The 13,857-nt window shown below is 37.2% G+C and overlaps 1 protein-coding gene across 1 annotated transcript in view; it reads left to right on the top strand.

Moving 5' to 3' along the window:
- The window catches only part of LOC149559216 (protein CLT2, chloroplastic-like), a 151,593-nt gene that overhangs the window by 120,161 nt on the left and 17,575 nt on the right, over window positions 1-13,857 (top strand). The window contains exons 5-8 of the mRNA XM_089833140.1: window positions 5,726-5,825; window positions 5,901-5,936; window positions 6,200-6,250; window positions 6,495-6,618. Coding sequence (XP_089689266.1) covers window positions 5,726-5,825; window positions 5,901-5,936; window positions 6,200-6,250; window positions 6,495-6,618 — 311 coding nt within the window. The remainder of the gene's footprint in view (window positions 1-5,725; window positions 5,826-5,900; window positions 5,937-6,199; window positions 6,251-6,494; window positions 6,619-13,857) is intronic.

The following is a 13,857-nucleotide window of genomic DNA, read 5'->3' as shown; positions in this document are numbered from 1 at the left end:
ACTGAATGAACTTTCAAAACTGAAACAACTAACTAAACTGATTTCTATAACGATTCAAAAAGGAATCAAATTAGGCAAGCATGCCTCTAAACAACCTTAGCCAAGGATTTAGATGAGTTTCTAATACTCGATCACCACCGCTCGACTTGACAACAAGGTACATATTGGACAAACATGAGCTAACTAGGATGTTCTTTTAGAAATCATCATATAGTTTACCATGTTTATACATTGAAGTTCTGATTTCTATTACTTTTCCCTTGCAGGGATTCGCTCTCCACCCTCCTTCATTGGCTGTACCAGCCAGGGTGAGTCCTTGGAGAATGTAATCACATTTTTATATAAATCCTCACAATGATCATGGATTGCTATCTATCAACGGATGTACAGTGAGCACTATCATGTGCAATGATGTATTCTGTTTCGGTTACCAGACTTAAATTACAGTATTCTTCTAAGAAGGAATTTGTATGACAAAGAGGAAAGCAAGTAACAGTAAATTCGGGCTCTTTGCATATCAAGCCTTTAAATGGTTGATAGAAAAGTTGTAGAGCTACAAAACAAAAGCAAGCCATAGTGAAATTGAAATACAAAGGACTTAGAACATAACCTGATTGGTAATGATTATTCCAAGGAGACCGATGCTTCCAAGCTGCACGACTTGATGCCCGATTCTTGATGGTGGCTAAAAGAGTTAAGATGAAACCAGGCAGCCCAAGAATAAGAAGAAGAATTTATTTCCTGTGAGATGAAGGTCATATCTCGTCTGATAGCAGACGTTCAATAAATATATCTTTTTCCATCGGCTCAAACAAGTCGTAGCCTTAATCACCTGCGTTGCTCAAGATGATAGTTTCAAAGATCTTTAGTTTCAAGGTTACCGAATTTGAATGGTGGCACCAAGTGTACATGGTTGCCTCTCATGAAGAGATAATAAGTTTTAAATTATTAAAAGATCCTTTTCTCCAAATATTTATATATGTGCACATATATATATATATATAAGTTTTTAATTATTTTAAATATATGATTTCATCATGCTCTTTATTATATCTAAAGTCGCACCTATAAATATACGTATATCTATATACGTGTGTAGTTCAGAAAAATTTGGTTTATTTCTAACATCATATCCTCTTTGTATACGCACATGTATATATACACATATTAATAAGTATGATTTATAGATATCATCCTAGTGTCATGGTGGCATCATATATATAATATGTATATGTATATATGCAAAAATATATTTGTGATAATAAAAAGAAGTATAGACGGCATGACCAAGCAACAAAGGTAATGGTTTTGAACAAGAATTTTAGATAATGATTGTTTTTATATGTTTGCCCAAGTAGCTCATGATTGTCCAATCTCTATTGTGAAGTCGCTAAATCCTTATCAAGGTAGTTAGAGGTCATACCCGGCAATCAAACAATGAACTAGGATAGTGCCCCATTCCTTGACACCCATTTAGCAATGCTTTCTTATCTTCATCTGCTCCTGGAACCACCAGTGCAACATTTCCACAATAATAGCAAGCTCTACCAGTTAAATCAAATATTAGAATATATCATTGATAATTGTAACAACAACTAACTACCATTATCAATAAACAAGTAAACATGATAACAATTAACTAATTCCATTATAACAACCATTTCCACATGAAATAAATGGTTAACTATAACTTCCCTTTTCACATGATCAAGACAATGATAGCTTTAACTAATCATCTCAACGGCTATAACTTATTTTATTTAGGTCAAAATTTTGGGATGTAACATAGGGTATCATCCTTTGAATGCATTTATTGAGGCCCTCCATGAACTCTCCATTAGGATCTATGTAACATTTCTCCAACTTAATAGGGGTTGAGGAAGTACCCTGCTACATGAATGGGTTGGTGGGGCTGATTGTTCCACATATCGATAATATCCTAGATGGGATCAGTTTTGAGTCTATCCCCCTTGTAGTAATTTTTTATAGACTACTTGGCCCTATCCACGACCTCATAAATATACCTCTTTAGGGTTTGATCCCCATCTACCAAGCAAAAAACTCTAACCACGAACATCTACAATTGAAAAATACAAATTACAAAATGATTAATTAATGAAGTTACAAATTAATAATGAGAGACAAAATAAAAAATAATTAAAAATTCAAGTTTTGAAGTTACCTTCACTATCTCTATAGCCTTTTGTACAAAATGGTTGTTGAGACTATGTAAATGACCTCCTCTCCTTCAACCTTTGAATTAGTTGAGTCTAGCCATGTGTTACTTGCAAACATTTGTTTCCAAGAAATCAATGCTCCAAGAATACTTTTCAATGTCAAGAAAGTTGCTGCAAACCTTGTGACGTCGGATCTCACCAAATTTTTCCCTTGAGTGTGCTCTCTCATCACACGTAGAATGGAAGAGTGACTGTAAATATATTATGTGATCCTCCTTGAATCACCCAATCAAGTTTTCCTATGTCTTCCAAAAGATTGTCAAGGATTGGTGTTGTACAAGGTGTCTGAAAAAGAGTAGGGTGCATTTCTTGGAGGATTATAGCTACTGCCACATATGCTTGTGCATTATCTGTGGTGATTTGCACCACATTCTCTATTCCCACCTCCATGACAATGTGCTCCAACATTATAGGTAATCTTTCTGCATTTTTCACATTCTTGGAAACATCAATCAATTTCAAGAACAACACACTATCCTTGCAAGCAACTGAAAAAATAATTATGGTGCATTTTTTTCCATCCGTCCATCCAATGGAAAGAATGGTGTAGTCTTATTTTCTCCATTCTTTTCTTTGGTCCTCCACCACTTGCTTTGCCCTATAACTGCATTTGTGAGCAACCTACAAGAACAAAGTGAAATTAGGTCTTAGTACACAAGAAAACAAAATTAAAATGAAATGAAGTGGACTATTTACAAACCTCCCACGCAAATCCTTGTGATGGGGTGCCTTGTACATTATTCTTGAAATTTGTCATTGTATTGACCAAATTTAGCCAATAAGGACTCTTTGCCACATTCAAAGGGATGTTGTTGAAGTAACCAAATTCAGCACATGCAATGTCTTTTTTCTCATGTACCTCCCTATTTCATCTAGTAGCCTCTAACGTTGGTTGTGCTTTGGGTATGTTCCTGGGCACAAAATAACTACATATAGGTTGTGTCATTGATGGTGATGTAACAATAGGTACTCTACTAGAGGAAGCAAAAATGGTGGCTAAGGGAGTGTTGAGTTTGCGGATATGTGAACCATGACGAGAGCCTACTATGCCCTTAAATGTTGCTTCTTTGTAAATGTTAACTGAAGCACCTTGAGATTGAGCTATGACTTCTCTCACAGCTAGTTTTGGCCTCCGTTTGCTATTTTTTATGTTCCCTAACTGCAAGTATGACATTAACCTCTCTTTTTATTTCTTCTATGGTTTTAGCGTCATGTTGATCAATGCTTGGATGGGGGTATTTGAGGCAATTTATGCATCCATGAATTACTTTTTCACATTGAATTCAAATCATCATCCCTGAGTCCAGTTCTTCATAGGCATACCTTCAAGTCCCATCTCTAGCACCTTTAGGAAGGGTGCCTATATATCCAGATGGGCATGGTTCTAGTGGCCAATCATTCCTTGAAGCTGCCATATTGAATTAAGTTAACCGTTAACCTACACATAGAAAGTGAAAAGACAAAATTAAGATTCTAGTTAAACAATTAAGCAAATTAGTCAAAATAATTATAGACATCGTTCAAAGTTGAAAAGTAAAAACAACTTAGGGCTTATTTAATTAAAAATAAATAGAGATTATTCAAAAAAAATAGTGAAAGATTCAACAAAGCTTGTCAAAATATTGTTAAATCCTATGTTGCGGATGACAATGTCAATGCGGATGCAAGTGTGAGAATCAAGAGCGCAAATTTGTTTGGGGGGCATTTGCATGCATTTATATATGCTAAGGCAACTATCCCAACTTAAGCATTTCGCACACTAAGCTTTTTGGATATCATCAAATCACCAAATGCTATTTACCATGCAAGAAAAATTGATTCAATGAACAGGAAAGACAAAGTAACCAATCAGACAATGTCTTGCACAACATAGTCAACAAGTAATCACCTCAGTCATTCCAAGCAGTCAAAACAATCAATGAAGAGTATAATTAATCAATATCAATGACAAGTTCTAAGGACGGCGAACACAGTCAACACCTTATATAGTTGACAAGAAATAGGAACTTATCAACAAAAGCTAGGATTGAAGGGATACACGTTGACTGAGTACACATAAACAAAATCACACCCAGAGAACGAGTGATCAAGTAGGAGATAGTAGTGTTTGGTAGTGCTCACCAAATATTTTATGAAATGTCTTACACTTGAGGTAGTATTCAAATATTATATTTCAAGCATCAAAAGATCACACTTCCTTATTGAGTACTAGATGGGCTTGGAGAATAACAATTAGTGATATTCAGCATTAGCAAATCAAGAATACAAAGAGCAGTAATTTGAGGCAGAGGTAGTTCAATCTGGTAATTGAAAGCATATAGAAGTTACAGACATTTCTGAGTAATGGAAAAAATCTCATGTTTCATATCAACCTCTCGGTACAGACTGAAAATCACAAAGGTAATGTCAATTTTGACGTTTTACTTTTCTCCTAGGCCTTGGATGTGCAGAGATGCCCATGGAGGTGCCGAGGAAGTGCATCACATGGATGTGGATGCCGTGTAGATGCACTAGAGCACATCTACAGGGCATGCACAACCCTGTGATGCACTTCCTAGGTTCCTCCAAGGCGCATCTGCATCTGAAGGTGGGGCAAGAGAATCCAATAACTTTTACTCCTCTTTTTCAACAGAATCAATTTCCAAAACCTCAACATATGAGGTTGTCTCATCTAGTCATGATCAGTATTAACACTGCAATGTAGAGTTCAGACAGCCTGAAAACAACATGCTGACTTTTCATCTTGGTTATCATGATAACTACTTAGGAATGATTTGCAATGGAAATAAGTTTACAAGTGTTTGGAAGAGTATATTTCCCCCCTATCAGCAAAATGCATGTGCAGAAATGAGAAACAAAATTCATTGGAGCCGTTTCCCCCCTTTAAGCGCTGATATAAAGCTGCGGCTGAGTTTTAGTGACGGACTCGTTGAGTTTTTGCCAAAAGCTCAGTAAGTTTTTGGTGCAAGTAAAAGTGGTAAGAACTGACCATGCCCAAAACCTAGGCGAGTTTTTGCAACTCGCTGATTACTCTGCAAGTAGTCCATCTATGAGTAAGAGTATTCTGCTTGCAAATATTTTACCAAAAGACTACTGGAAAATAAAATGTGAAACTTAGAATCAGTAGGTCAACACTCTTGGTTCTGCTATAATTTTGATTGGTTATGGTCTGAACCTGCAGGATGTATAACGATGTGGTTTACTAGCTTTGTGTGTATTTTACAAAGCAAACTTACGTCACAAAAGATTTATGACTTATTCAACACTCTTTGTTATCTCATCAATTATATTTTTGCTTTATTTGACTGATTTTTTATTTTTACATGGGCTCTTAGGGGCAGATATTATTTTTTATTATTTTTTCTTGGCAAAAGCTTGTAACAATGTCCCTCGTCATTGTTGCTTATGGAGTTTACACGTTGAGACAAATATCTGTATTTTTCCAGTGTTCCATTTGTTGACAAGGTGACTTTTTCCTGTGTTGCTAGTGGAGCTGGCACAAGTCAAATATTAGAGAAATCAGGGTTGTTTTGGCCACTTTTGATGATAGCATCATCCTTATTTCAAGCTGGAGCATCAATTCTGAAGGTGATAATGTACTTAAATTGTTTTTGTTAAATTTGTGAGGAATGATCGAAAAAATGTAACATATTTCTCCTGCAGGAATCTGTTTTCATCAATGCAGCCAAACATCTAAAGGTGTGTTTGGTGATCTCCAAGTAACATATACATCTTAGCTTTAATGTGCTTTGTTCTTTGAGATATTTGTTTAGCATTCAACATATAAGTTCTTGTAAGTTGAATCACCGTATTCTGTTTTATTCCCATTTGATGTTCATCATCATGGTATAATCCTTTTATGTACAGATATTATAATTATGGTATATTTTCTAAAATGTGTTCAAACTTATTCCAAAAGTCATAGTCTATCTGGGTTGATAATAATGGTCTTTCATATGCAGGCAGGATCAATTGATATTTTTGTTGTAAATTCATTTGGATCAGGCTTCCAGGTAGGAACTATCTATTATTGATGTATATTTATATTTAGCTTTAAAATTATTTTTCTGCAGCTGATTTCTCTAAATCATGATAGCATAGAATGCATGACATAATTGCAGATTGTTTAGGATACAATACAAAAAATTTACAGTCCTTTTATGTTTTCTCAGTTTTGTGTAAAGCTAGTCTTCATAGATTGGAATTTCTGAAAAATAAGATTTGGCATTCTTCTAAACTATATATTAATTATTGCAGGCTTTATTTGTGTTCTTACTACTACCCTTTCTTTCGAAGTTGAAAGGAATCCCGTTTAGTCAGCTGCCAGGCTACTTAAAAGATGGAGCAGCTTGCTTTGTAAATATGGGGTCCATCTCTAAGAGTGAGTCATTCATCTTTGAACTTTTTGTTGGTTCCAACTTAATTAGTTATTAAGACACAACTCATAATTTCTAATAGTTTCAAACTGCAAGATTATAGGAAATATCAACACAGAGTACATTATTTTTGTTTTTGTTGAATTCTTATGTTTCTTTGGTCCGTAAATAAAATAAAATATACGACACGACTCTTTATAATTATCAAACACTGATTTTGTTTATATATAGCTATTTGCATTTAGAGTATTATCTAAGTTACCACATTCTCTCTCCAAACAGCAAAGTCAGAATTCGATTCGCTGCTAATTCACATTAAATTCGCCTGACAACTGCCATATTCGCTGCAAATTCAGGGTAAAGGACCCTGTACATCTCTGCATAGAGGACCCTATATATATTGTTATATATATTATATGAGATTTAAATCTGCATTTGGAACACACCAATATCATAGCAGTGTTATTACATTATCATGGCATCAAAGCAGATTCGGAACTCTGGGAATCTGAATAATTATTTTTGTTTTCTGATAAACTCTTATCTGAATAAAGATTGAAATTCCCAACAAGACAGTTCACAGAAAGGACTGGAACTATCGGAAGATCCGAGCCATTAATTGAAACACAATTCTGAGATAAGAATATTGCAGTGAACAAAAGTTTACAGGTCGGGAATAAATTTGTCATCCACAGATCACAAACACCACCACTATCTTTCATAGACTGAGAAATGTGTGGCTATGGTAGAAAGTTGAAACTGTTGATGACACAGAGGTTGCCAGAACTGTTTTTTTTGCAGAACATTTTGAGTCACTGTGTTAAAGCTAGATTAAAGCATTGAAACTCATGTTGGGGCCGTGTTTTGGAGGAGTGAGGAGTCGGGACTTGGGAGCATGCCATGCTGAAGATTTGTCAGACATGACTCAATGAAATTATTATTGAAATGTTGTGATCTGTGTGTTATGCCCAATGATTTCATGATAGTAGTCAATATTGAAATCCCAAATTTTTTGTGTATGATTCTGGCCTTTGGTGGATATCTAAGATACATTTCTGTGTGCTAGAACATTTTCATGCAAAGATGAGATGTTCATATACTGTATTCTGATGAAACCTTAGGATCCTGCAACTTGTGTTACTATAAGACTATATGAAGGGATAATTCTTAAGCTGAGAGGTACTCACAACTTCATTGATTTCTGTGAGATTATTTAGGGCAGGGTGCAGCTCATTGAATTTTTATTTTTATTTTAATTTTAGGATGAACTCTTGCATTGTATTCAACAATTGACTTGCATAAGTTGTTTTTTATGATTACCTAAATTCAACATTGATGCAATCATGAGGATTAGAGGCTTGAAGAATCAATTTGAGTTAGTCAAAGGATAAATCATTTGAAGGGGCCGATATATGCATGCTTATTAACATTGGACTTGTTGGTGACTGAAACCCCTATAAACAATGGAGTTACTGGGAACCTTACATTATGTGGGGAAGAATAACCAATGTTGCATTCCCATTGTTTGACAAATGCTTGTATGGAGGCATGTAAAAACCTTGACTGGTTATAGCTCAAACAAACACTAATTCTTTATTGGCTAGATACTCGACATTCCGTCAAACACTTGGAAAGCCAGCTCAAAATCACCATAATGACAAATCTTCCTTGTAGCTTTATTTATTGCTTTGCATTTAGAACATTTGTGTTGAATTTTAAACAGTTTGAATACTAGAGTCACTATTTGTGCTATAACTTAGCGATCCACAAATTCCAGTAGATATCATAGGCACGTAGCAAACACTGTCTAACCATTCAATTTCAAAATTACTTATTATTTAATTAGAGAAAAGAAAGACAGTATCATGAACCAAATTTCCAATGTTTAAACAATGATGAAACCTGATTTCTCTTCGTAGCATAATTCCTTGCGTTTGCTGGCTGATAAGATAAGATAAGATAATAATATTAATGTCCACGAGAAGCTGACAAGGTTTATAGGACTGAGCATGCAAACAGAAGAGCCGGCCAAAGCAGAAGCACCAAACGGTGACTGAGAAGAAACAAAAGCAAGAAACGAAACAAGAGAGAAGGCAAGGTAAGGACTAAGGGCCCTTCCTTGTCACAAAGAAATCAGTAATAGAGGGGTAAACCCGTGAATGATCCATAGTTTTAGAATGCCATGTAGAATTGTTGTACGACTATCGCTGCCTGGAGAGATTGGTGCAGTGTCTAACCGATCTGGAATGAGAAGTATTGGAAGGCCTTTTCAAACCCGGCGGAGGAGATAAGAGAGAGAAAAGGCCGTAATGAGCTGGTCTAAAGTACGCCTCTGAGGTGTAGAAGACTACAAGGTAATCTCCCAAAGGTGGGTGACCTCCTAAAGATATAGTGCAAGACATTGCTGATCAATATAGCTGAAGAACATTGAAAGAGAAGAACAATCTTTGAAAAGGCAATAAAATCTCCCTCTGATCTCATAGTAAAGAGGACATCGAAAAATGAAGTGGATCTCAGTCTCAACCTCTGCCAAAGTACACAACTGACATATCCTATCAGCCCAATTCATATGGTGATCGGTCCGAGCCCTAAGGTGGTGAGAACCAACTTTGAAAGAGCCTATAGAAAACCGTAAGGCATGATTCCAGAGCCGATAGAGATTAGCAGGGCTAACAATAATACCATCCTGAATCTCAAGAAAATGCTCTACATAGAAGGCCATCTTAGGTCGCAGACCTCCCAGGGGATTACTCAAGATAGTGGTAATGTACTGTTGATAGATATCCTATCTGACATGCTCGTTCAACTTCTGACATGAGGGGAGAAGATGAGTAGGAGCATCAAGAGAAAACTGGTAAGGAGGAAGATGATCTATCTGAATACCAATCGAACCCAACAAAGAGGTGGCCTGGGCATACCAACAAGGAGACCTAGTAGAGGTGTCAAATCTCATAATCTCAACAGAAGAACAATATGCTAGATAAGAGTATCTGTGCCGGTCAACACCCGCCTCCATAAAACCACAAAGCTGATGAAGAAACCAAATCAAGTCAAAAATGGCTGCAAGTTTGAGAGGATGAGCTCCAAACTCAGCTAAGACAATGCTGTGAGGGGTGAGTCTGTGACATCTTATGATACGCCGTAACATCAACGTTTGGACCCACTCAATAGAAGCCCAATCAGAAGCAAGAAGAGAAGGCCCCCAAACAACCTAGCCATAGAGAATTGTCGGACGAACCAAGGAGTCGAAAAGGGATAACTTGGACAAAATATCCTGAAAAATGATGCCTGAAGCATTGTCTTTCCAAAAAAGCCAGGGAACCTATGCCCTTACTAACTCTGGACTAAATAGCTAGTCTCATGCTAAAGCATAGCCCTGAGAACTTCACATTGAGATACATATAAAGGAAGTAATCTCAACCTCCTGACCCTGAAAGAAGAAATGGAGATGAGAGGTCTTTAAACTTTTAAATACCATGACCCGAGTCTTAGATAGATTGACCACAAGCTGCCGCTGATCACAAAAAGAAGCCAGACCATCAAGAAGTCTTTGCAAGTTGTCAAGGGAAGAGGCCAAGAGAACCACATCATCAGCAAAAAGGAGAATGGAGATCAAGACCTAATGTAAATAGCACCGATCTACCAGTTGAGAGGAGTACACAAGGAAATCCTCCAACTCATCAATATACAAACTAAACAGTATAGGAGAAAGAGGGCAGCCCTGTTTCACCCCAATGGTGCTCTGAATCGAAACAGAAAATCCCTCCAGAGTTCTAAGCCTACCGGTTACCCTCTCATCAAGCCTCATAATGGCAGTCTGCAACATATCTGAGATCCCAATTTCACGCAGTCTCTGAAATAAGGCCAACCTAGGAACAAAATCGAAAGCCTTACGAAAGTCCACAAAACAACAATAGACCTTCTGGGACCTATGCCTAGCCTCCTCGATGATAACCCATAGCGTGAATACATGTTCCATAGTTTGATAGTTTGCCCGAAAACTAGCTTTCCCTTTAGCTCTACAACCTCTTCTATCAAGCTCACTAGATAACATGGTGCTTAGAGAAGTGGCATAAAGTTTGGCAAAAGTATGTCCTATCACATAGTCCTAAAGTTACCCAGAACGGAAGCAGGTCGAGACTTGTATATAGGGTAAACCACATGTCTAGACTAGGACTTAGGAAACCCAGTGCAAACCACTCTATTAAAGAGTGTAGGAAGATAAGATTCAAGAACCGAAGCACCAAGTTTGAAAAGTTCTGCGTGGAAACCCTCTTCATCTGCTGCATCTCAAAGATCTGATGGCCTCAATAATACTGGAGTAGGTGAACAAACGACAGTATTGAGGTAGAGTGGAGTGAAGAGGTGGCTGCTTAGGAATGTTGTAGAGCATAATGATATGGGAGGTCAGAGATTGGTAGTCGAGAGTGGAGGATGGGGGGGAGCACCGAGGGAAAAGGGTATGCCAAAAGATCTGGGGATTCTGGATAAGCGTGGAGAAAAGGGTTCTACATTGAAAAGAGGCAAAAGAACGTTTCTTGTGGTGAAGAAAACGGAGGCACGAAAGGCACAGATGGGTGACGGCAGGAGACTAAGTCTCAAAGGCAACGCGAACAAACGATGGAAAGCTTTGCAATCAGTATCAAACCATTTATTTATAGGACAAGTATTCTGACCCTTAGCTCTGAGAGAGGGAGGGGGATGATGAGGAATGGAAAGGAGAGCAGAATCCCAGATGACAAAGGCAAGTGAATCAAACATGTCAGAGGTAGCAAGTGACTCACTAAAACTAGCAGGTGTAAGGAGTTTCTTAAGGTGGTAAGTAAAGAGCTCACCATCGCTCTCAGGTTAATGAAAGCAAGTAGGAAGGGAGAGGGTATCAATTGAGCAGTGAGAAGACTGGGAAGAGTGTGACAGGTGGGGTGGAACACAAATAGAAATGCTAAGAAGAGCATGATCAACCAAGGGGAGATGCGAAATGGTGAAACTACGAATGGAAGAAATGAAGGAGAGGAAATGACATAGTCAACAACACTCGCACCACCACAGTGTGGCCAGTAGGTGACGAGGTCCGATCCAGGACGGAAGGATAAATTGTTCAGAATCAACAACCCAAAAGACTCACATTGCTGGAGGAGGTGACATCCATACCCTGAGAGTGGTCCAAGAACATCCTCCGAGGTGCGTTGAAGTCCCATACTAGTTGGGTCTAACTCAGAAGTGCAATTCGAATCAAAACCATGATCATGCAAAGGAGTCTGAAGATCCCTGGTTCGAGCATTGAAGTCTCCAAGAATAATAATATCACCCAAAGCCGCAAACTGTGAAATGCTCTCTTGAAGGTCACAGAAAGGATCACCATTCAATTGTAGTCTCAAAAACCACACACACACTCTACAACTCAAGGAAACAACCTTTCATTTATACCTTGTCCTAATAACTTTGAGTCGGCCTATGAGGGCGTTACCAATATACAATGAGTAATATAGGACCTCAATATGATATCAAAATAAGGTTGCTACAATACACTTCACAACTTCCAAAATAAACCCCATCACAAGAGTCAACTGCCAATGAACATGTCACATGTTACACTTCAACGATCCCAAAAAATGATCTCCAACATTTGCTATCACGAACATGTCTTCAACCACAATCTAAGATCTCTTACCTTCATTCCATCTCGCTCAACAGATACAATTGAATTACCAGTAAATTGTTTCCCGCACACTGGCCTTCAACCAGTCTTCACTAAATCAACTGTAACTCATCCAAATCTTCATACTAATGTGAGTGAACACAAATGTAACATTTGAACACATACATGAACACGAATCAAAGCTCGCATAGCTTATCTCTCTACCCTAACATTGTTGATCTTATCTACCTTTGCGATATACTAGAACTTTGTCTATCACATATCAGAATACATATATGTTAACATCAATGACAAACCAAGTCATGAATGCAACACATAAGCAATCAACCCAAGTGTCAACCACTCAACAGTCGCCCCCTTTGGTATATGCTCAACAATCTCCCCAACATGCTAATAATCTCCACCTTTGGCATTGATGACAACATATGATGCAAAACCATCAACCCGACTATCTCCTCAAAACATCAACTAAAAGTAACTGTTTGAATACTTCCCATCTACATCAATCTTCATTTGAATACTCTCCCCCATTAATTATACCATGCACAAATGAGTTTGTGTGTGTGTTTTAATTTTGATCTTATAGTATTATGTAAGCATTTTTTTCACAAAGCATTCAAATAAGGGAATGGTAGGCTTTGATTTTGATTTCGTCTTGTATTGTGATTCAAACTGGAATGAGATGATTTCTTGATGCTATATATATATACACACACACCTTGTATTTCGAATATTCTTTCAAATGTTTTAAATTGCAAATGTTCATCGAAGACGATGAAACACAAGGGGGACAGTATGTTACATCCCTATTTTTGCTTAATTATAAAAAATCCTTATAGCCATTGAGACCTCATACGATGTTAAGTTAGTTAATCGTTATGGTTTCATAAGAAATGAGAGTGTTGGTTGTTCGTTATAATTTCATGGGAACTTGGAATAATGGTTTTGTTATGATGTTATACGAAAGGCAAGTGGTTTAGCTAATATGATTATTTGATTTTGATTAAGAAACTTGGATATATGTGATTACCTTGATAAAATTCTTTGTAGGGATATGACGAAGAGGGGAAGCATTGCCAGAAAAAGGAAGGGCATGAGGGCACTGCCTACTATTGAGCTAATAGGTATGGGTCCTAAACCACCTTAGTCAAGGGAAAACCGGGCTAGGCAAGTAGGGGTTATACCAAGTGATCACCGTGAGCTAATTAGATATATATATATATTAAAAGAAATTACTAACCATAAATCAAGCTAAGAACAATTGTTATATATATTAATAAAGGATCATTATGATAAACATATGGAGTAAAAATATTATTTCCAACATTGGCAATGTTTTTAATATTATTTTATATCATCAGCCTTTATAATTTCCAAGCGGCTATATTTTCTCATCATGCCTTATTTATATTTGTGTTTCCATACGTATCATCGAACCTTGAAGGCTCTTGAATGTAACTCTTTCTAATGCCACCCATTTTTCTTCTTGCTCGTAACCGAGCATGCAATTGTTGCAAGAGACAGGCTCATTATATGTGACGGCTTTTGATACCAAGTGATAACAATTCTCCCAAAAAGATCCCTT

Source organism: Cupressus sempervirens, chromosome 5 (assembly GCF_028749045.1).
Source record: "Cupressus sempervirens isolate cs-2001-9-10 chromosome 5, ASM2874904v1, whole genome shotgun sequence".
Lineage (NCBI taxonomy): Eukaryota > Viridiplantae > Streptophyta > Pinopsida > Cupressales > Cupressaceae > Cupressus > Cupressus sempervirens.
The sequence above is the reverse complement of the archived record's forward strand: the minus strand, read 5'-3'. Positions and strand labels throughout refer to the sequence as shown.